Source organism: Enoplosus armatus, chromosome 14 (genome assembly GCF_043641665.1).
Source record: "Enoplosus armatus isolate fEnoArm2 chromosome 14, fEnoArm2.hap1, whole genome shotgun sequence".
Classification (NCBI taxonomy): Eukaryota; Metazoa; Chordata; class Actinopteri; order Centrarchiformes; family Enoplosidae; genus Enoplosus; species Enoplosus armatus.
In genome coordinates, this window is record NC_092193.1 from 15,705,373 (window position 1) to 15,728,608 (window position 23,236).

Here is a 23,236-nt window from a genome sequence, read left to right on the forward strand (position 1 = left end):
TGTGTGTGTAGTTGTGCAATGGTCATCTGCATCCTATTATGTGTCAAACTGCCCTGGCGATGCAGTAGCAGTAATGTTCCTATGTCCTGCTCCAGCCTATATTATAGATCCAGTGAGAATAGATCTGCTCTGGTCCTGTTTGTTTGCTTGTTTGTTTATTTGTTTGTTTGTTTGTTTGTTTGTGGTCATTAAGACAGTTGTGCAGAAAGCAGACAGATACTGTCTGGTACCAGTGAGCTACAGCAGGGTGCTACAACAGCAGGTGAGGCTCCTCTTACTGCCAACAGCAAGTTAGCACTAGTGACACTGCGACGGGCCGCGACCTACAGCTCCTACAGACGCATTCACACACTCCATGGCTTCGTCTGAAATACTTTGGTCGTGATTGACATCATAATGCATGTTTCAGTGTCCTGTGAGGAATAGTTCTCCGTGCAAAGTAACACTACTTTTAAACAGTTTGTTTCTTTAATAAAGCCCCTTTCAGACATGCAGCGATGGCAATCCTAATAAGTCGGACCTGGTAACATTTCACTTCCCTCACAGCGCAAGTCTGTAGAGGAAAACATCACATTAACGTAAAGGCCGCAGCAGCAGCACAAAGTATGCACATTAAAGGATTAAAAACACGTCTTGTTCCCTTATTAAAGGCCATGAAAAGTATTTTCTCATTCAGCTTCTTATTACGATTGATGGGGTCCAATAAGAACAACACTTTCTGCCAAAGTTAGATGAGTCTTTGTTATGTCATACAGGTAATCAGGAGCTTTAAGAGCACTGTAACAACTTTACCACTTAATTATCATTTCTTACGCACAAATAAAATAAAATAAGTTTAAAAGACATTGAAACACTGTAAATGAGCCAATGTTAAGTTGTTGAAGAGATTGTTCTCATGTCAGATCAGACTATAAAAAAGGAGTTTTATTTCCCCTTGCAGCGTGGGGCAACAAACCCTCAAACATTAACCACAATCATCAGACCCTCCTTATCTTTTCAAGTTTCATTCAGGCTAACCGCATGGGTGACATGATGAATATCCTGTATATAAAAACGCTTTAAATACAGTAAAGTGATACGTAACGTCTTGTCATTCTGTACTTGTGCACTGTTGGACATTATAGTATAAAATATGCAGCAGAATAAAATAAATCTTATAAAACAAACTAATAAATGATGAAAGTGATGAGTGAGAAGTGGTCATAAGCTTCTCCTATGCTGACAATGGTCATTAATTAAGACTTAAACGGCACAATACATTTTACAATCACTGATACACTTTTCTTCCTTCATATCATTCGTTTTCAGCTCCGCCACTCCTTCTCGAGCACCAGCGGCTAAATACTGTCCAAGCATTGTAAATACAGCCATGACAAACGTTTACGTAAGCAACTCTGAATAACAGAAAGCCATCACTTTGATAAACGTTACGTATTCCATGTTTGAAAGGGGCTTAACTCTCATCAAATGTCTACATGAAGCCAGGAGATAAGTTCGCCATGCTTATTTCTTTTACTAAACTTTGCGTACACCTTGCAGCCATGTTTTGATCTACTCTGTATGTGATGTGAGCTTTTGGTCGGGCCCCGAGTCAGTCAGATAAAAACACAATTAGTGCTAAAATACTCTCGGACATCTGAGCTCTGTAGCCTGTCACCTGTGCAAGTGGAGACCATGAATACACACTATGGTATCCAACAGCAATGATATGGTCACTGACTGTGTGTCAGAAAGGCCTCCAGGGATAGGGTTAGTGTGCTTTCTCTGCGCAGTTTTTAGTCTCATCACTAGGTGGCGGTGGTCGTCTTAACACTGTCTCTGTCGCCTCTAAACCACACTGTGCCATCTGGGGATGGGTTTTCTTTCGGGATGAGTGAGACACTGATGGGATACCATCATCAATAATTTATTTCAAGTCAAAAAACGAATGAAAAAGCAGCTGGAAATCCAAAAGAAGCTGGTGCTGTCCTGTTCTTTGTTTGAAAGCCTGGACCTCCTCCGTCAGTTCATCCACCATGTTTCTCTCCATCCTTTTATAAATCCATCTTTTGTAGAGCCATGGCACTCTCGGTGTGGACAATTCTTTTACCCATCCATCTTTAGACTTTCTTTCCTTGTACTCCCAGTTTGCTCTGCTGGTGTCTGTCACTGGTACTGGAGGTAATTTTTCAGGGACTGGGGCAGAGGGAGGGTCTCAATCTCCTGAAGCCGCTCCCGACCCAATGCCAGGCGGGCCGCACGCCGACACAGGTCCATGAGAGGAAGAGGCTCGGCTGAGGAGAGAGAAAGTTAAAGTTAGGAGAGGATGACTTAAGTCTGAAAGAAAATGACTTGTATGTTGTTTACAAGTGCAACGTTTTGGCGCGTGGTACGTTATGTGGGGGTTGTCTCGGTTTATACCTGCACCTCGGCCTTTAATACATGCATAATACATCTTAATATTTGTTATGCATGAATGAATGGGAGACAGAAGTAGAGGGGTAGAGAGAGTGATGATGCACACCCTTTAAATATTTAAACCTCCTCACACACACACACACACACACACACACACACACACACACACACACACACACACACACACACACCTGTTTGTAATAGCTTATATAGTCACATTACTTTGAGACCATGTAAACACAAACACCATCTGTCAGCCTGACTTTCTATGATGCTGAAAAACAGTTTGATTGTTAGAAAAAATAGAGTGATTTGGAAAAATACAAATATCTCTTTGTTTGTGTTACATGTTCACTTTGCCGTCTATACTGTGAGCTCCCGGTCAGCCTTTACTCTGACCTTCATCTTCACATCAGGGTGAAGGAGGTAACAGATACAGGAGGCTGCGGTCTGAGCTGCAGGACACACAGACCACAGAGGAGAGGGTGGCACTTCAGAAGAAACCTGTCTGGACCATATTGTTGTTGTTGTCGTCTCACAGTCCACAGTGAGATGAATTCCCCATGTGAAGTTAATGAGCACATTCACCTGTACTCATTAACTACACAAACGTAAAAAAAAACAAAACCCCAAAATGAATTTGCCTCCAGAGCCCGACTGATAGATACTGCAAAGTGCTAATTTTAGCTTAGCACAGATATGGGGTTGGGTTTTAATTGCCTGTTCCATTTTGGATCTGGTTCCAGGTTAACAAAACACCCAGATTCACACTTAATTAAGGTTAATTCCAAAACTGCTCAAATGAAACTTTTGGTTGCTGTCCATCTCGTTAAGCCAGTGTTTGTGCTCGGGAAAAGAAACACCACTCTACTAGTGCAAGTGAACTGAGTGTTTTGTAGTCCAACAGTAAGTATGATACAGCTGTTATTTCAACGAATCTTTTAATTAATGTGTCATATTTTCTGCTCCTCATCTCATGTTCAGGTGAGATGAGTTATGAACATTAATTTGGCTGCCACTCAAAGTTGTAGTTTCTGCCTTCTTGCAAGAAAACAAAATCACAGATCAGTTACAAATGTTGAAAGCTAAACCCGATTAAACTCAACAAGGGATTTAAAAGGAATCAGTTTGGATTAAATGCTTTCGAACTCCATTGCAACACAGATATATTGGTATCGGCATACTTACAAGAAATAGTAGTTCAGAAAGGTTTTCAGTAACTTTGAAACAGTGTCACCGTTATAGTTTATCCACTAGAGAACAATGACAAGTTCATTTTTACTCTCCAAAATGTCTCACTCAGGATATATATCTTAGTCACAATGCTTAAGTAAGCAAATGTCAGGGATCAATTTACCGTTATCAGAACTTTTCAACTCTCAATTATCAATATCTGTCTCAAAACTCCAGTATCAGTCGGGCTCTTTTCCCCAAGAACAGGAAATGCCAATGCACTAAAAAGTGTTTGTTTTATCTGTCAAACAGGATGTGTAATGGTGTGAATCACTGATAAATGTGACCAATGTTGACCATTACTGATTTCTTTGGCTCAGTTCTTGTGAAATTCTCCTCAGATATTTCCCAAACAAAGTTAGATAATAAGCTTTGCTCGTCTGCGTCTCAAAAACGATCAGAAGTAGAGAAGATAGGAGGCTGAAACCTAGTGAAGAAATGCCCCAAGGATTGTTAGATTACTTTTTGGTGATGGTGTGGATGTTGAGTATCTGGTATGATTTGTTCGTGTGCTGGAAGAAGTTTGTTGTCTACAATCAAACAATAAATAAACACAAACTGCCAACATAAACTTGCTAATTTAACGCCAATTATCTACTCTTTGTCCTTCTCCCTTCATTGAGTGTTGACTTGGCCTCCACGTGGAGTTTATAGGATCATCAGTTTCAATTAATAGTAATGACTATGTCTGATTGGCCTAATTACACAGCACAGCAGAGTGGGAGGGAGGAGAGGGACACGTTACCAAAATGAACTCCATGATCTGACAACCCACCCAACCCTCCTCGAACCCTTCCACCGTTAGGAAGCACTAACGCCGTCAGGCACATACTGTATGCACACACGGCTTAATGAACTTCACTGTACATGCAAAGGCCTCAGAACCTGGTGACCCCCGCCAACACAATGGCACCCAATCATCAGCACACCAATTGGTAGAAAATGCAGGGAAGTGGGGCAGAACAACAACAATGGAGGTCATTCAGGTGGAAAGGGGGAGAGAGAGAGAGAGAGAGAGAGAGAGAGAGAGAGAGAGAGAGAGAGAGAGAGAGAGAGAGAGAGAGAGAGAGAGAAGAGAGAGAGAGCGAGAGAGAGAGAGAGAGAGAAACAGCAAAAATAGAGCAGAGATTCAACGGGCAAAAGAACAGAGGAAGATTTCCAATCTCTTGATGTGTAAATGTGTAAAGTTGCAGAAAAGGGACTCCTGTAAGTGGAGACACCCGTCAAGCTAATGTCTTCATCTTGCAACAGGCTGTAATTAGTGGTGCGTATTTTATTTTGGAGGTGTTAAGTGCTTTGCGAGGATCCTGGGTGACATTAGAGCACAGCGAGTCTATCAGTCTGTCTCTCCCTGCTGCTCTTGTTTAGGAAAAACTACACACTGCCATCACCCGTTATAATTCTGGACGTCCTCTACCACCTGCTTCTGTAGCTGCACCGATGTGTGTATGTGTGTGTGTGTGTGTGTTCAAGGTTAAACCAACAGGATGGAGGAGGACAACCTAGCCTCTACACACACACAGACACAACTCATGCATACACTTCAGCTCAACATGTGTGTGTCCTTGCAATGTGACTGTCACATTAATGCTCATCCATGCTCGCAGAAAACACAGCTCTCCGCTCATGCACAGTCGCGATGACACGTCTGCAGTGTTGATTTTTAGTTTGACCTCTGTTTGACTCTCAATTAGACTGCCATTGTGAGAGCCGCTCTCATCACATCAATACAGTAGATGAATGCTGTTGGCGGCTGAGTGGCATCATCGTCAGATACATTGAGTTGCAGACAAGTGATTCACACAAGTCATTCTGTGTGCTCAAAGGACCGTGCACGCGCAGTAGGACTGCAACTAACGATTATTTTCATTACAAATTCATCTGTTAATCATCTTTTGACAAATGTGTTATTCATTTAGTCCAATAAGTTACAGAAAATACTGAAAATGCCCAATATAATTTCTCAGAGTTAAAACAACAGTCCAAACCCCAAAGATATTCAATTTCCAATGACATTAAACTGAGAAAAAAAATCCTAACATCTGAGAATTACACAGGCACAAACCAGATATCATTACAATTCATTTGTTTTGTGAGGTGGGACCCCACTGGAGGGTTGGTTTACATCCTTACTATTAAATTCAAACTTCCACTTGGTATATCAGTTAAGATTGGTTTTGTGGTATCATAAAATAAATCGTCAAAGTAGCAGAGAAAATCTGGGAAAACCTTGCATATTTTCCTGTAGCACTGCACTACATTGACTGATCAATTAATCAACTAATCATTTCAGCTGTAATATATATAAACATACACAAACATGACTAAAAAAGAGCATCTAACAATGGTTTACTATTATTATTGGACTTAAATGTCAACAGCGCAGGCTCTCAGTAACATTTCTAAATATAGAGCCAACAGAAATAAACAGTGACGCTAAGCTGGCTTTACTGCCACCCTGGCTGATGACCAGAGAGACTGAAAGTGTTTACTGACACCTGCTTTTGATTGGCTAATGTCCTCTTTTTATTACGAGAATAGAAGACTAAGCTGAATCTGCTCTGGCCAAAAGTATTTATTTACTTGAAATCTTAAATTGCATGTACAATCAAAACTAAACTTGCATAAAAGTCACGAAGAAGACCGCCAAAATAAAACATGGTGTTGAAAGACCAAAAACGACAGGCACAGTGACGTGTGCATGTACATATCAAGGGGAGCAATTTTGAACCAAATTAATTTGAGGACGCTCGGAGGCTCTTTAGTGCTCAGTTATGAGGAGACAATTTCAGCAGACAACGCTGTGGTTGCTAAGAGGAAGAAGCGACTGTCAGCTCTCAGTGCTTCTCCCTTTCTTTCTTCCCCTCTGGAGGAAACACTTGGAGAACTTAAGTAAAAAATTCACTAATTGTAACGCAAAGTCTCTACAGCCAAAATAGAGACTTCATTAGCCTCTGTCATTTCTAGCTCAATGTGAAAGGATCCAAAACAGCACGGCTTCGTCTGCCAGATAATATCTTTCTATGGAGCCCACATCTATACTGCATTATTAATGCTTTCACAATGAATTCTAATGATTACTTAATGTATTATAATAGCTTCTAATAAGCCTTTATCATAATGCGTTAAGATGTCTTTAGTTCATAAGACTGTTTTTGAAAAGCCGTATCAACTGATTTTGTGGACACTTTGGGAGCAGCGGAAACAAACTGTAAACACTGACACACATTTACGTTGCACTCATTTGGCCTTGTGTTTCTGGCCACCTGACGAATGGAAGTCCAATATTTACTCCCGTCTTTAGCCCTGTTTTTGGTCTCCACCAGCTCCTGAGGGAAATATCTGGCTCTTCAGCTGCTAAATGCTCCACTATGTTCACCAGCTGATCGCTAACCGTGTCAGTCTGCTGTTTGTTGCCGGGCAGGTTGTGTACAATGGGTCGGTGCTGTGGCTGGAAACAACGTGAATGAGAGCAGAGAGACTGGGCCGTAAAATCAAAACAATGAGCTGAAAAACACTGAAACTCTTAGTGAGCTTTCACATACAAGTAGTCATTTTGATCCACTGTTAATGCAAACATACTGATTATAGCAGCAGTAACCTTTTAAAAACTTGACCCTCTGCGAACAGATGGATTGAATGAACCGATGATGAACATTTGTTTATTTTAACCTAGTAAATTATTGTGATCATACTTTTAATACATTTTATTGATGTGGTTATAAGACATTATGATGCATTAGAAAAACTTATGCCATCTTTCCTATGTATTACACGTGTTACAGTGTGTTATATACAGGCATTGCAGTAGCATTGTGGAAGAAGTATTACCCAGGTCTGTCTGTTCATAATATTGTTGTAGCTCTAGGTGATCCAGTAGCTGCCATTTACTATAAGTTGGAATCATCTCAACATGAATCATCCGCTGCCCTCCAGATGTTTATTATGGGCTTGTACAGCATTATACAAGCAATTAGCTGCGCTTAATAACTTCTATTGCAATACTCGGTACGCAGTACTATTAACGATAAGATTTATTCTTAATGGTACTTTTTCTATCATGTTTTATCCTATCAGCATCTCCTCAAGTGGTGAGAGAAGCTAATGAGGAGAGAAACTGAGGATGATGAGCAGCAGGTCATTTACCACTGCATCATTACACATCCAGTGCATCAAGAAGAATTACGCTTCAAAATGCTGCAGGACTGAATATCATCACTGTGGGTAAATCTCTTTACCTGTAGTTCACCACTCAGCTAGGATCAGACGGAAACTGTGATTAATTTGTTAGTAAAACAACAGTTTTCTCAGGTCAGATAATAGTTTTGCCCTTCATTGATCTTTCTGGAGCTGAATTAAAACTTGTTAGCTAAACTGCGAGATGAATCCTGAACGATCCCTGTGGAAAAACTGGGCCATTACTGCGGAAACAAAATGTAAGAAGAAGATTATGAACACACATCATGTTCAGTGCTTCCTTTCCTCTTTGCTTCTGAGCCCGTGTTGGCAGCAGAATCAAACCAACAACTAGTTGTTTTCTCCACAATCTATGAATTTTGTGAAGGTTTTACTGATGAGGAATTGATACCACGTGTGAGGTGATCCCAGCTAGTGAGGAACTTCTTCCCTGATGAGACATTTTATATGGATATGAATTGTGACCCCGGGTCTGCTGCGACGGGAACAAGAAGTAATAGGGGCACGCAATGTGACACAACGCCTGTAATGACATGCAGCGCACAGCAGTGCAGAGAGGGATTTATTGTCTGTAGACAATGATAATGGGGGAGAGGGTGAAAATGGCAACTGCAGCATCACTTTTATGATGGATGTAAAAATTGACCTGAAGGGAAGACCAGCAGCTAAATAAAGCCTGACAGGTGATGAGTGTAAAAGAAAAAGTAGAGAACGAGTTAGTGGAAGAGAGGAAATGCTAAAAGTCAGACTGAAATCTGAATTCTCCTTTCTTGAACTGTGGTGACACTGCAGCTATTTTTCAAGAGAGGATAAAGTCGTTTTTTGACACGTGGAAACAGTGTCTAAGCTTCGGTTGACTGACATTTGAGAGCCAGCGTTGGTAGCAGACGCTGATTTAAGCCGTCCGACGCTTAACAACATTCATTTGGGAAGTTTATATTTCACTCAGAAAGTGGGAGCTAGTAAGCTAGGCTAACTAGCTTCCATGCAGAAAGGTGGAAGCACTTACCAGCTTTTTTTCTGACTTTCCAGCAACTGTTAGCCTAGCTTGCTAATGTTAGCACTAATTCCCGCTAGACACTACTTTTCGGTCATGTTATTGATTCTCTCTTTCATGGTCCAGCTGTGGTGAAGGCAAATGACCAGACTGTAACTCCATACATTACTCTGTGTGATTCAGAACCTGACACAAAAAAACGTACAGAGCACAGATAAACGTTAAAAAGGGAATGGGAATAACGGCGAACAAAGTCGCCTCCCAAGTTTGTTACCTGCCTATTTTATTGCACCAATCAAATGACAGCACCGAATGTCAGTTACAACCAAAATATCCTATATATACACACATATATACATATATACATACTGATTTAAAAAACAATGATTTTACTTCACTTTGGAAAAAAAACTGAGCTGTGTAATGAACACACTTTACATATAGAATAGATGGCTCTGGAAAACATGATCCTCTCCTCTTTCTCTCTCTCAAGTCTTCCTTTTGCTACAGCTCCATCTCATCAGTAACAATACACCTCTCTCCTCTTTCCTCCTGCAACGCTGCTTCACCACCAAGGAAGAAACCTCTCTGCCTGCTTTCTTCTCTCTACTCTTCGTCACTTTTCCTTCTTTTCATCTTTTTCCCTCTTTAAACTCTCCAAGGTCAGAGTTTTTGATCCTCTCTGGCACATCACAAATCATCGCTGTTGGGTGAAAGCTGTATTATCTTCGAAATGTCAACAAGAGACAGAAAACAGGTGTGTGTTTAGCTTGATGACAAGGCAGTTTTTATCATTATCTGGTTGGTTTTGAAAGAGCTTCTAAGCCCGAGAGGTTGAAGAATTTAGAGGAGCATGTAATCCTTTAATCCTTTAATTAATGTCAATATAATATGAAAATGAACAAAACTGTAATTACAAGGCTTTCACACGACAACAGTGGTAAAATTTGGACTAATGTACAACCCCGGTGCTCGCTCATAAGCATGTGTACATATACACAGAGTAAAGTTAAAGGTTAAAATCAGCTCAATAATGTGAACTCTGGTGTATTTCACAGCAATGCTGAGCCTTTTTACTCCCGATCTCAAGCCATACTATCGACCCACTGTGTTGTTTTCTCCTGTTAACTTGAAACACATAAAAGGACAAACATTTACACAAAGGAAATCCACAAACCATGCAAACATGTTGACAGGTAGAAGAACAAAGAGCGCACACACATGCAAGGTCACGAATACAGGAAATCAAACTGACAAACATACACGTCTCCAAATCACGAAAGATCAGAAACAACTCAAATGGTGTGAAGTAAACAACATACACAGAGGCTTTGAGCTCTGTCAAGGGCAAATAAGCCCATTAGAGTCACATGTAGGGTATTGAACAATAATGTGTCCGTGGCCCCAAATATTTAAAACTGTCATGTACCGAAAGGTGGCTTCAGATGCTTGCTCAAATTTATACTTATAAATAAATAAAAGGAAGGCTCCAGTAGAAAAACATGTTTACTGTATATTCTTCAAAGGTTGGATATTGGTACCGAAACTCAAAGAGGATCAAAAGATGTGAAATGATATCCAGCTGTAGTCACGTAGATTTGGTATGATCTGTCTGTCTTGCTCCCACAGCTCACATCAACAATGTTTACAGGTGCATGGCAGATGTTAAAATAAGGGATCTGGAGAATCCTATGTGGAACCATCAGAGCAGCTCTGAGCTGTGGAGACACTACAGGATACCAGTGTTTTAGCTACTGTAGCATGTGATCTACTAATAATATCTATCCATAGCTTTCAAGAGCAAAGACACAAGAGTAGAACAAATGTAACAGTTTCAATACTAGCCTTTCTAACAGTGAGACACGTTTATATCTGCTTCAAGGCAGTAAAACCAGCAGATGAACTGAAGCAGACATTTAGACATCTGTTGACTTTCATCATCCTCAGTTAGAGGCATGTCCCTGGCAGTTCATGGTGGCCTGAGCTTGACATTAATAAAAAAAAAAACAGATAGAAAGACCGATAACGTTAGTTAATTAGGAAACCACTTCAACCATTCTCTGATAGGAACACAGCTTTAATTGTCATACTGACTTAATAATGAGGACTTTTAGCTAAATGTTGGCTACTTGCTCACTCATAACACCAAGTGGAAATGTGAGGGACGCAGGGGTTGAAGTTTCATTGGATGGGGAGCAACACAGGGACAAAGAGAGAGTTTTGAGAGCCTCAAATCTTTATACCAATTAAAATTCACAAAAAGTACATGTTTAAAAGTACAAACTTTGTGCTATGGGACCAGTTAAACCTTATTTATTTTACTTCAGCACTACATGCTGACCAGTGACTAACCTCAACCCCTTACTGTATGCTCACCCTAGATTATGACTCTGTAGAACAAACAAAGCAGTGTAACAAATATGAAGCCTGTATTGCAGATCTACTGAGAGAACAGCAGTGCAGTAAAAACAGCTTCAAAATGTCTCAAATGAAAGTCAGTTCTGAACATAAACAGTCATATTGAGAAAGTCACTTATTCCTCATGTCACAGCAAAGGGAGAAATTGGACAAAATAACCACATTCAGACCTCACTTAAAACAAAAACAACACAACAAAGGAGAGGATTAGCAGGAGGTGCAGCTTTACTCTTTGCGCACAGTGTCCTCCTTTTCAAAACACGAGACGCCGTACTCTGCCAAACGCCGACGTCCTTCAAAGCCACCGAGGGAAGTTGGCGTTATCTGCAGCTAATGCACCTCCGGTGGTGTCCTGTATCCTCTTCCCCAGCACATTGTGTAACAGTACCAGTCTTATTTAATCACAATCGCACTCTAAGACACATTGAAGCAGCGTGTTGTGCAGAACTAATGCAGTAATGTTGCTACAATTCATGGAGGATTTGTTAAAAAATCATTTTGTACTAAAAAAAAGGATGCAGCCACAGGGTGGGAGGACTAATGGCTACAAACATAGTTGTACTAAGTCCGTCCCACACAGATTTAGGAGAGGAGGGTGTGAAAATCCTTTTTTCTGAAGTTCCCCTGTGCAAACTCCATCTTCAGATATTTGGCTAAAGCTAACTTTGTGCTTAAATAGTTTGTGCAGATCGTGTGGTATGAGTCACATCTTACCAGCCACATTGGTGTCACACAGAAACATGGCCACTGTGGGCAGAGCTGGCTAGTAGAGAGGAGTTGGTGGTAATATAAGCCATGCCAGTGTTTCTTTTTAAAGCCCTGTTCTCTCTTTACCATCCTGCGTTACTGTAAATCCACTGCTCACCGTCTCCTCTGGGATGAGAGGCAGAGTGATAAGAGAAACAGGAGGAGGAAAGATGTGAGGGAGAGGTAGGAAAATAAAGGGAGCGGGAAAGGAGGAGGAGGACTGGGGTGAGGAAGAGGAGAAAAGAGTAAAGGAGATGAAGCGGAGAAAGATGGTAAGAGGTCAGGTCATGAGATGAGACAGGAGGGTGGACACAAAGAGGAAAGAGGGAGATACATTGGAAAGGAGGGAGCACAGCCGGCCTGTCTGACCCTCACATATCCTTGACAGTTATAAACTACAGGCAGGCGGACCTTGTTCATAAAAACATCAATATTAGAGGAAATCTGTTGGTATAATTTACTAAGCACATATTTAATTAACATTCCTGCTTGCATGGAATTTATCAAACTTGATAAACCATCCTTCAACCCTGTGTAATCTGTAGACAAACTGCTGATGTTGATCCACTGTGTGCATTTAAAATAGATAAATAAATACAGACATGAGTAAAGATAACTTGTTCACAATCTGACAGAGAGTGAGTGTAAACAGTCAAATGACAAACCTTCATAAGATATGGTGAAAAGGACAAGGAAATGTAATTGCTTAAAGCTGCACTAATCAATATCTTTATGTCAACAATAGAAAAAATGTGAAATATGAAAGGTGTTACTTGTAGTGACAATGAGAATTAACCCAACTCTGCAGGTCCCCTCAGCCATATGTTGCATTTTAGCATTTTTTAGCTCATTATTTTGGTTTTACCGCTGGCAACTTTACTTCTCTGGTTCACTCTCATCAGCCTCATTTTTATTTGTGGCAACAAAGTTAGCAGCTAGCTGGTAAACAAAATGGAGCATTCAGCAGCTTAAGAGCCAAATACTTCCTCGTCTGCTGGACGTGTTAATAGGCATTTGTCCATTTATTCATTCAAGACAGAATGGAAATCTAAATACTGTACATGCTAAATTTCTCTTTTTATGTTAGAAAATTGCAACAAAAAATTCTAATGTTCTTTTTTGTCCTTGATGGTGTAGAAGAAAAGAAAAACTATGTCAGATAAAAGAACTAAGACGGAGGTGAAGACAAGGCAGGTGAAGTTGAGACAGAGACGAGGTAGAAAAGATCAGAGAGTAAAGATCAAAACAGAGCAGAGAAAAGTTAAAGGGGAAAAAGAGGAGAGACGTGAGGACACTTTGCTGCTGCTGTAGCTTCAGTGGATTATGTGTAAATGAAGGTGGGAAAACCACACACACACACACACACACACACACACGTGCATTAACACGTATGAGCTCGCATGAGCTTTCCCACGTGCGCACACGCACTCTCACACGTGCGCTCGCTCACCCCAAACCTGACCGAGCCAGAGTGAGATAAAAACCTGGCTGATCCTTCACTGGCTTTACCTGTCAGGTCAGAGTGTGTGTGTTGATCTGTGTGCATGTTTGAGATCAGAGAAAAGAAAACACAGAGAGAGGTAAGAGAGGCAGAAGGGAAGAGACAGAAAGGTGTAACGTTTCACTGGAGTGTAATACTCCACCCCTGCTTTTAAATTAGAAGTCAGCTGATGTACAGTAATAGGTGAAAGACCTTCAGTTTAGAGTAGAATACAACTGTACATTATGTGCCATTATCACGAAGGATCACCTCCACTTCCAGCTAAAGTACAATTTGCAGCTGAATGCAACGCGTTTATACCTGCTGTCTGGAAATTGCCCAAATATCACTGTGAGTAACGTTGGAAATCACTGACAAAGAGGTGGATACAAAGAGGTAAATTACAGCATTTCATCACAAATTAATGCACTAGACTCTTGAATATGAGCGTCTCAGCATGGACTTTTCTTAGTGGTGTTGCAGCAATTTAGTATTATGCTTACATAAAGTCCAGGGACTCACAAGAGACTGGTTTTTAAAAAAAGAACAGTCAAAATTGGGGTTGCAGAAGCTGAGATATCCTAACTTTTGGCCCACTAGTAAAGGTCGAGCTTCAAAAACACTGAAGACTGCACAAATAAAAAAAGATGGTACATAGCACGTGCACAAACACACAGTCAATCAGAGTAAACTCTAATCTGTGAGGCACACGAGCTCAGATTAAGGCTGCAGACGGACCAACCATGAGAGTGCTGATAATGAGAGAGAGAGGGACACCAGCAAATTCACACAGGAATCATGTGGACGAGCCTTGAGACGTGTAAAATGTGAGAGGCCTGTCGTTTAAAAACAAAACGCTAAACTGTTATGACGGCTGTTAAACAGTGATGGTGGAAGTAAACAAGTACACGAGGGTACTGTGGACAACCAGGAATACAACGCGTCGAGGAAATAAAACCTCACTGACTTTTATTACCAGTGTACATACAGGTTACACTTTATGACATCTCATATGCATGTCCAATTTTGTTACATGCATATTTACTACACACACGTATGCATGTATCATCATTATGCTCTTCCCTGCTGTACTGTGCCCAACCTGCCATATATAGTATGGCTATGGATGCATACAGTAGTAGCACACACACACACACACACACACACACACACACACACACACACACAAAGCATCTTTCTTTCAACATGTTTTAGTAATTAACACATGAATTACTCCATCATGTAGTTATTACTTATGTTGATCACTTTTTTATTATTATTACATTTAGCAATTAACTTACTGCCCCTGTACTGCCTATAATAGCACTAAGCTGTATTATGAGACTTCTCTCAGTTCCCGAGCATATTGAATGTCATATCTATTGTAGTATCAGGATGTGCCGGAAACCTCTCCTTCTCTTTGACGCAACTCCAGATAGATGACTCTGTTCTGCTGTAATGCAACAACCCATCTATACAGCCACCCTAAACTAAGACTTTAGTCCCCCTGTTGTAAATATGCTCCATGCTGCTCATCTAAAGCACACTCAACAGTAAGAAACACTAGTTAAACGACAACAGACGTTGACAAAAATCTATAAAACAGTAAAACGTCAAATTCAGTTGAAGTTCTGGTTTAAGTTTTATGTTCCTCAAGAATGCAGAGTCAGCAATAAAAACTGGGAGGCGCTTCAGTTAATGTGTTGATGACAGGAAAGTGTAGCAGCTCAGCCATCAGATAGTAAGTAAGCGCAGCCAGAGAGACAATACTCAAACAGGACTTCACGTTATGGGTTGTTAATCCTGTGAACCCGGTTTCAGGGATCACTGATTAATGTGGAGGGATATTACACCTGCAGCCTCGAGGAATCATCCACAAGAAAGACCACAAGTCACCATGGGAAGCTGGAACCCAGCAGGAAATGTTGGTATGTTCAATTTTAAACCTGATACATATATTTGTTGAAAGTTTTCTCTAATGGTGGAGCTATTTACAATTTTATGCAATTCTAAACCGAAGTAGGATTACGTTTGGACCACATCTTGCACATGCACCAGAATTCATACTTTGCATTTTGATCCCTGCGTTTAGTGCCCCCAGCGATCAGCTCCAGATCAAAGACCAGTTCTGCAGTCAAACACACCAGCAAATAATAATCCTAAAACTTACAGTAAATCTCTACAACATAATGAGATGGATAGATTCATTTCTTCCACTCAGACCAGTCTTAGCATTTATTTCTCTACCTTTCATGACTTTAGTAACTGATCAAGCTTAGACAAAACTAAATGTTCACAAATCTTTGGCATTCAAGAAGGTACAAGCTGTCAGCTGCAGATTAAAAGCTTCCTCTCTCTTGTCCTTCTCTTTCCACCAGCCTCACGTGAACTTAATATTTTGCTGGTTGGTGTCAGACGGACAGGCAAGAGCTCTACTGGTAACACCCTGCTGGGCCGGGGGCAGGTTTTTGAAACCAGAGGAGGCGGGGCCAGCACAGCTGCCAGCGGCATCACCGCTGGACGTCATGTGACTGTGGTGGACGCACAAGGTTGGGGTTCATCTGAGAAGTCTGTTCCCCGAGAGGAGAAAATTGAGCTGCTGAGAGCGTTGTCTCTCTTTGGACTTGGAGGACCTCATGTTGTTCTGTTAGTGATCCCTCTGCTGGACTTCACTGAGCCTGAGAGGAGATCTGTAGAGAGGAGGATGGAGATCTTGACCTCTACAGTCTGGAGACACACGATGGTGTTGTTCACATGTGGAGACCGGCTGAGAGGAAGAGGGCGCAGTGTGGAGGAGCACATCCAGTCAGGAGGCCTCGCCTTGCATTGGCTGATGGAGAAGTGTCGCTATCGATACCACGCATTTGATAATAAGGCAGCTGTCATTGGCAAGCAAGATAGAAGAAAGCAGGAAGTGAATGGAGGTGGGAAGAAGCAGGAAGGGACTTGGCAGAGGAAAAATGACAAAAGGGAGGGAAGGAAGAGCAGAGGAGGTGAGGCAGATGGGACGAAGGAAGGAGAGCAGGAGCAGGTGAGAGAGCTGCTGAGCAAAGTGGAGGACATGTTGCAGGAGAACGGAGGATGGCACTTCTCCCTTCACATGTATCAAAGGCTGGAGGAGGAATGGAGCCGCAGGGAGCAGAAGCTGAGAGCTCGACTGGAGGCAGAAACAGATGTGGGAAGTGTGAGGAGAAAACTAAAGACAGCTGAGACAAAGATAAACATGGAGCCAGGGCAGGAGCAGAGGTTAGAGACAGAAGAAGAGCAGGGAGATAGCCTGAGGAAAGAGCAGGAGAACAAGGAATGTGAGGAAAGGAAGATAAATGGAGGGGAAGATAAAGAGGAGACAGCGAGGGTAGAGCTCCAGAGACTGAGCAGTGAGGAGGACGGGTGGGATACAAGCTCTGACAGCGGAGGAGAGAGAGAGGAGAGCACTGAAGTGAAAACTGGAATGATGGCTCCATGTCGTCCTAATGGGGGTCACAGGTTAGCCTTTAGTCCAATCAGAAGGCTTGCCTAAAGTAACGATGGCTCAGCTGAAACTGCCACAGTGACTCCAGCTGTGACATCTGTGACACCTGCAGTCGCAAGTGACACATTTATTCTTTCATGCTGTGACACTGAATCCTTGAAAACTCTTGCCATGTGATGACTCACCAGCTAAAAAACAACTGCGAGCAACTGTGGATCCTCACACAGTGCTTCAGAGGCCAGACCTGATATTGTGATGATATTCTTGTGGATGTTACAGTCGTTTCCTCCACAGAGACAACGGCACTTACTCTGAAAATGTGGAATGTTAAAGGAATAGTTTAGGAACATCATGTCTTTACTGTAAATATGAAGCTACATCCAGCAGCTGCTTAGCTTAGCTTAGCACAAGGACTGAAAACACAGGGAAACAGTTAGCCTGGCTCTATCAAAAGGTAAAAAAAAACTTAACTCTCTAACTCGCCGAAGTACTTTTCTAGATTTTTACACAAACAAGATATAATATTAGTGATCTTTAAAGGTGCTGGAAGAGGATTTCTACGTTAGGGAGAGGTAGCCTAACTCTGTCCGGTTTACAGTCTTTATGCTAAGCTAAGCTAACCAGATGCTGGTTATATTTACATTACAGACATGAGAGTGGTATCGATTTTCTCATCTAATGCTCGGCAAGAAAGCAAATAAGTGTATTTCCCAAAATGTCAAACTATTCCTTTAACGTACAAAAAGGACTGATATGTCAACATATGTACAGCTATTTTGTTTTGTATACTTTCCTGTCATGTGAAGGTGTAAAGGTTGGTAGCCTTTAAAACAGTTTCAAACTCCTATTAAGCATCATCTAATAATACATGAAACCCTTTTCTGCTCATTGCCTTGTGGTTTGAATTGTTACCACTCTGCTGAGTGGTGAATCTATTGTTGGTCGCATGCTCAGTGCCCATGCAGGTTTGTAAATATAAAGCCTTTCAAAGCAGGATTGCTTAAAATCATCAGGAATGTGAGAGATTGTGTGATCCCAGACCTCAGCTCTCTCCATAATTATGTACAGTACATTCCCAAACACCGCAAACGCTTCTGAAACGTGATAATATGCAACATTACTGGAGTAATTAAAATCATATTTTCTTGTTTGTGAAAAACAGATGTATAAACAAGAAGCTGTTGACCATGAAGTTTAAGAATAAACTGTGATAAAGGAGAAGTGTTGCTGAAAATTGAGGTTGTCATTATTATTATTTTATATCTTTTGCTTTTTCAATTTGCAAAAATGAGGCAATCACTGTCACTGCATGCAGGTTTTTATGGCAGAAGTGAGGGACGTGTGGTCTGCCACCCATTTCATTACATCTGAACAAATTGTCAATTGGCTTCAGGGAATTGCTGTCTCTCTCTTCGGCTGACACAGACAGTTAATCCTCATCTCTGGCTCGCAGTCATGATGCCATGCAAGGTCAGTCGTGTTGTAACCAACGAGGTCAGTCTCGGCCCGGGACATCGGGTAGAGCCAGAAAAGCCCAAAATGCACAAAATCAGATTAAAAAAGTATCTCTATCCCTCACGCTGGAATTGGTTCAGTCTGTTCAAACTGCAAAGTAATTATAAAAAGCTACCAAAATGTCCAAATGCCCCGAGCTTGTGGGTCCAGTGGTTTCTCATTTTTTGGAGCAATAAAAAGATTTTCAACACGGTATGAATGTGTGAGGTACGGTAGAGCATCAGAGGGAAGAAAGCGTGCAGACAATAATTTTCTTTTCTTAACAGCTTCCTTTAATTAGACCCGGAAAGCCGCTGTGGCACTAATTTGGTTGGAGAGGTCTTCTGTGTGTCTCCACACATGAGCCACAGAGAGATAAAGTATGTTTACAGGGTTTCATTGCAACCAAACACTACACCAGATGCTTTCAGCAGTCACTTCCTGCTGGTTAGGCTGCGTAAGCTATCAGTGAATTCATCTGCGAGTATGTTTGGCTGGGATCAAAGCCTACGTGCTCATCTCTGGATAGCACATGTATGAGTTTGATGCCAAAATGTAATTAGAACATTTATTTTTTAGAGGTTGTTATGGAGATGGATTCTGCTACCTCCTCAAATATCTTGTGCTAAAGAGCCCTAAAAACAAATTATCTCAGTCAACTTCTTTCTATGTGCAATAGGGTCTTTGTGAACACACAATTATCTACCAAAGACAGAACAGTTTGTTATTTCACATGAAAGATCTCTGTATTAGTGCTTTGTGTGCACCTTTCTCACCACTTTGAAGTAAAGAAGCAGATTAGGTGAGTTCTGAGTACTGTAAAAAAAATAAATAAAATAAAAATAAAGCCCTTTGTGGCTCCAGGGGGAGCTGCACGAAATCTGAAAAATTTGTCTGTTGGGTCTGTAGATGACAAGTTTGAAAATGAAAAAAAAATCTGAAGGTGTGGAGTTAGAAAGAAGTGAGCTTACCAGACTTCTCAAGGCTCGAGCTTATAGTCGCAACTAGCATAACACACCTCAATCTCCAACACAACTGTCAGTTGTCGAGTTGCATTGTGGGTAATGTAGGCGCCAGATTTTGTCAAAAAGAATAATTAGTGGAATAAAAAAGACTATCTCTGGTTCTGCTGTATCGATTTTTATCCTTTTTAAACTGTCTATCGTGAGTGTAAACCTAAATCAGTGGAGTAAAGTTTTAATAAATATGTGATACTGTTTCCTGTAACTGTAACTTTGATTGCTGCTATTTAGTCATGAATAATGAATGTTATAAAGACATTTTTAAAATCAAGTTTTCAGGGGCTTTAACATTTCTGAGATCTCTGAGATAAATAGCTTTTCTAACCGGACCAAGTGAGTGTGAGTTGACCTTGTCTTTAGATTTGACTCTACAGACCAAGTTTCTAGTAAAAATGTATTAACATTTAACTGTTGCCTTTAAATGTATATCTATTCGGCCCAACGGAACAGTAAATTTTCTCACTCAAGGTCTTTGTATTGACACCTCTGACATGACTATGAATCAACTGGAACTTGATATCATGATCATTTTTATTGGGCTTCACTGCGCAAGGTGAAATCTTGGAACATGGTCTGCTAACACTGTAGCTCTTCATTATCAACTTTATATCTGCCATGAAACAGCTGCGTGAGCTCGTGAGACACACTGGGCACAAAGTGTTTTATGTATTACACAATATTTACAGCAGCCATCCAGGATGTTCATCAGCAATCTGTCTTATGTAACATCAAAGATAACTGTTGGTCAGGAGCCCACTTTTCTGTACAATAAGGGATACTATTGTAATGTGAGAGAGTAAAAGTAAAATCTAAGTAAATAGGTGGAATACTGTTCTTACATTGTAATGGCTTTCCCTTCCAAACAGCGAGCTAACAGCAACAGAGTGCTCTACAACAAAATCATGACATGGAGCTAAAAACAACTTTGGCTCTTGGATCCAGAGGCACCTTTTATCTCTCTGGCAATGCAACAGCTGTATGGGGGGTGCACTTGTCATGGCTACTGCTGTTGCTATGAGACAACTGACAGCCCATTTGATGTGCAGCCTTCTTCAGCTAAAAGCTGAAAGATTTTAACTTTGAGCGCTGAGCGTTTTCTGAGTGCAAGAAATGCTCTGTGCTCGGAGCAGCAACAGGATGCGTGTCAGCATGTCTTTGCCTTTTGAAAGCATAAGATGAAGGAGCCAGTGGTCTGAACACAATCCAATAAAGCTTTACCCATTCTGGTGTCACTTTTCTCACTTTAGGTAACCTAGCAACAAACATTCATCTGCCAGTTCCTGCCTATCTGTACAATATTAACAATCAGTGGTCAAAGAGCAGCTCAAGGTGAATTTAGCTGCTGCTGAGCAGCTTGCAATGATTAAGATTAAATGTTATTTCGCTGTAGAATCATATTTCTATATTATATTACTATTTACCCTCTGTGTAATTCCCTTACTTCATGATACCATCCCGTATGTTGGCAGAGGAATGGACCCCTGATCCTCGTTAGTTTCTGAACAGTTCGTGCCTGATGGCAGCAACTGCAAGATTTAACTTTTTCAAACTATAAATCCTTACAAGCGACAAGCATAGTAAACAAACTAAATGTGAAATATAATAGCCAAGTGTGTGACTGTTGGTGTAATTATTGCACACTGACTGAGCACTTTTTTCCGTCCCTCTGTAAAGTGAGGTGTCATAGAAATTGTATTACGTTTTATTACCTGTAATGTCATTGTCTTTCTTGCTGTAGTTATGGTTAAACTGTTGTATTTGTGTGATAATTGCTGCAGGCACAGAATTAATTTCTGTAAGAACAATAAAGTCAACTAACTAAATTACACCGAATTCTAATTAACACTCTTTTTCCAGCGCAGAGTTTCTCAGTGTCGTCCTTTTATCAAACACTTTGGTTAATCCAACACCAAACAACTGAAAACTTAATTTGTGATCAAATGTATTTTATGTGGTCGTCCTGTTTCCGAGCATGTAGCTGACTTACAGAACACTCACCGCTGTTATTGAGAAACACAGTTTTGCATGCCACCATGACCCAGTGACTGAGTAACCCACATCTGTGGCCCACCAACATAAACTTTAACCACATAAAATTAGATACAAAGGTTGAGCTGTTCTCTCTCGTTCACATGAAACAGCTACAGCTAAAACAATCATTGATCACGCAGCATCAACAGAGGAAAGGAGGAAAATTGTTTGTGTTGGAAAATGAGATTGATTTCAATTTCTTCAGTGTGCGTGCAGAACAGCGGTAGCTCCAGGACGTGATTAGCCTAGCTTAACACAAAGGCAGGGGAAACACAATACACTCCTAAAAAAACACCCAGTCCACCCAAGTCCAAATCTGTCTTAATTACACAGTAGTATTTTTAATCTTGCTTATTTAACATGTTTTATTTCTTTTTATTGATTGGTCTGAGTGGATTATTTAACATTCAAATTAAACAATTAAAATGTTTTTGAGGGAAACTCACACATATGGTAACACTTGCATGTGTAAAGTACAGATTCTCTCTTCCCATCACCTCATCTGTGTGAATCAACTGTGTGAGCTGTTCTATGAGCCTCGAGGTGAGCTAATAATAGGAGAGAAAAGTACCACCGCCAAGTGTGCTTTTTGGCTTTGCAGATATTGTTGCCGTTTCTTTATGTGAGGCTAGGAAGACTTTCTGCGACATGCCTCAGACGTTTGTTCACTCACCTTCTCTACTTTAAGGCTCATAAAAACACTTTTCAACTGAAGGCCGTCGAGGTGAAACAACCTGCAATGCAGCTACACACTGTCTATAATGATTCACTGCAAGGTGACTCTTTTTAATCTGGCACACTCCACAATGGATGTCCTTACTACATAACAATCATCCATCACACACACACACACACACACACACACACACACACACAAACACACACACACACACACACACAGGATTAAAGCACATTGATAAGGTTTTGACAAAATCAAGTCTTCTTGAAAGGTGAGTTGCCCTGAAAAGTGAATATAAAATAAATATAAAAAGTTCACAGGGGTAGGGAATGACATCAGACTGAGTTTTATTCTGAGCAGAAACTGATCATATCAATTCCAAAGTTTTTACAAGAAGTAGGACAGACTAGTAAGACCTTAACATCTAAAATACCCAGTAACCATGTCTAAACTACACTGCAATGAAAATTAAACCAGGATGTTCTTTGTAACTTCAGCAGTCAGTGTTTGGCAGAGGACATGCCAGCCATGAAAGGTTGGACTGGACTGGACTGTATACGGCCAACAGAGCGAGCTACAGTAGCTATCCGGGCACAGAGCCCAGCAGAGGGTGAAGGGATGAAGGGGCAATGTGAAGTAGTTAGAGAGGTGGAGATAGAGTGATGGATAACTAGGGGCAGAGTAACATTAAAAACAGAGGACGTACAGTAGCAGGGAGGGACACACTGTAGAGGGCAGCAGAGGGAGTGAAGGGACACAGTGGACGAGAGACTGAGAGATCCATAACTAACTCAAAAGATGATATGTTTTGAGAAGGAAACAGCATTGGAAACACAGGCAAAGATGGATTCTACAGGAGACCACTAAAGGGACTGGCACCAGACAGTAAAACAATATCTTCAAAGAAATTATTTATAATACTTATTTCACCTACAGCTCTGCTCACTTTGCTGTGTGGGGGTTGAGCACCTCTTGTATTAACTACATTTTTATATTTGTGCCAAAGAGTCACAACTTTGAGATCATGAAAACACACATGCAGCAGAAATTGAGATTAATAAATTGGACA

At 40.9% G+C, this 23,236-nt stretch overlaps 2 protein-coding genes across 2 annotated transcripts in view; one reads left to right on the forward strand and one right to left on the reverse strand.

The window, feature by feature from the left end:
- Positions 1 to 2,145: 2,145 nt before the first annotated feature.
- LOC139296962 (SPRY domain-containing SOCS box protein 4-like) overlaps positions 2,146 to 23,236 on the reverse strand; it is a 35,856-nt gene continuing 14,765 nt past the window's right edge. Inside the window, exon 2 of the mRNA XM_070919536.1 lies at positions 2,146 to 2,273. Coding sequence (XP_070775637.1) covers positions 2,146 to 2,273 — 128 coding nt within the window. The remainder of the gene's footprint in view (positions 2,274 to 23,236) is intronic.
- LOC139296278 (GTPase IMAP family member 4-like) lies at positions 15,367 to 17,063 on the forward strand. Its single transcript, XM_070918643.1, has 4 exons — positions 15,367 to 15,397; positions 15,848 to 16,347; positions 16,483 to 16,955; positions 17,054 to 17,063. Exons 1-4 carry the CDS (start codon positions 15,367 to 15,369, stop codon positions 17,061 to 17,063), a joined length of 1,014 nt encoding a protein of 337 aa, XP_070774744.1.

Coding starts and splice junctions, on each gene's coding strand:
- LOC139296278 (XM_070918643.1), top strand. CDS start 15,367: ATGGGAAGCTGGAACCCAGCAGGAAATGTTG. Junction 15,398..15,847: donor GAACCCAGCAGGAAATGTTG/GTATGTTCAATT, acceptor TCTTTCCACCAG/CCTCACGTGAACTTAATATT. Junction 16,348..16,482: donor ACGCATTTGATAATAAGGCA/GCTGTCATTGGC, acceptor GATGGGACGAAG/GAAGGAGAGCAGGAGCAGGT.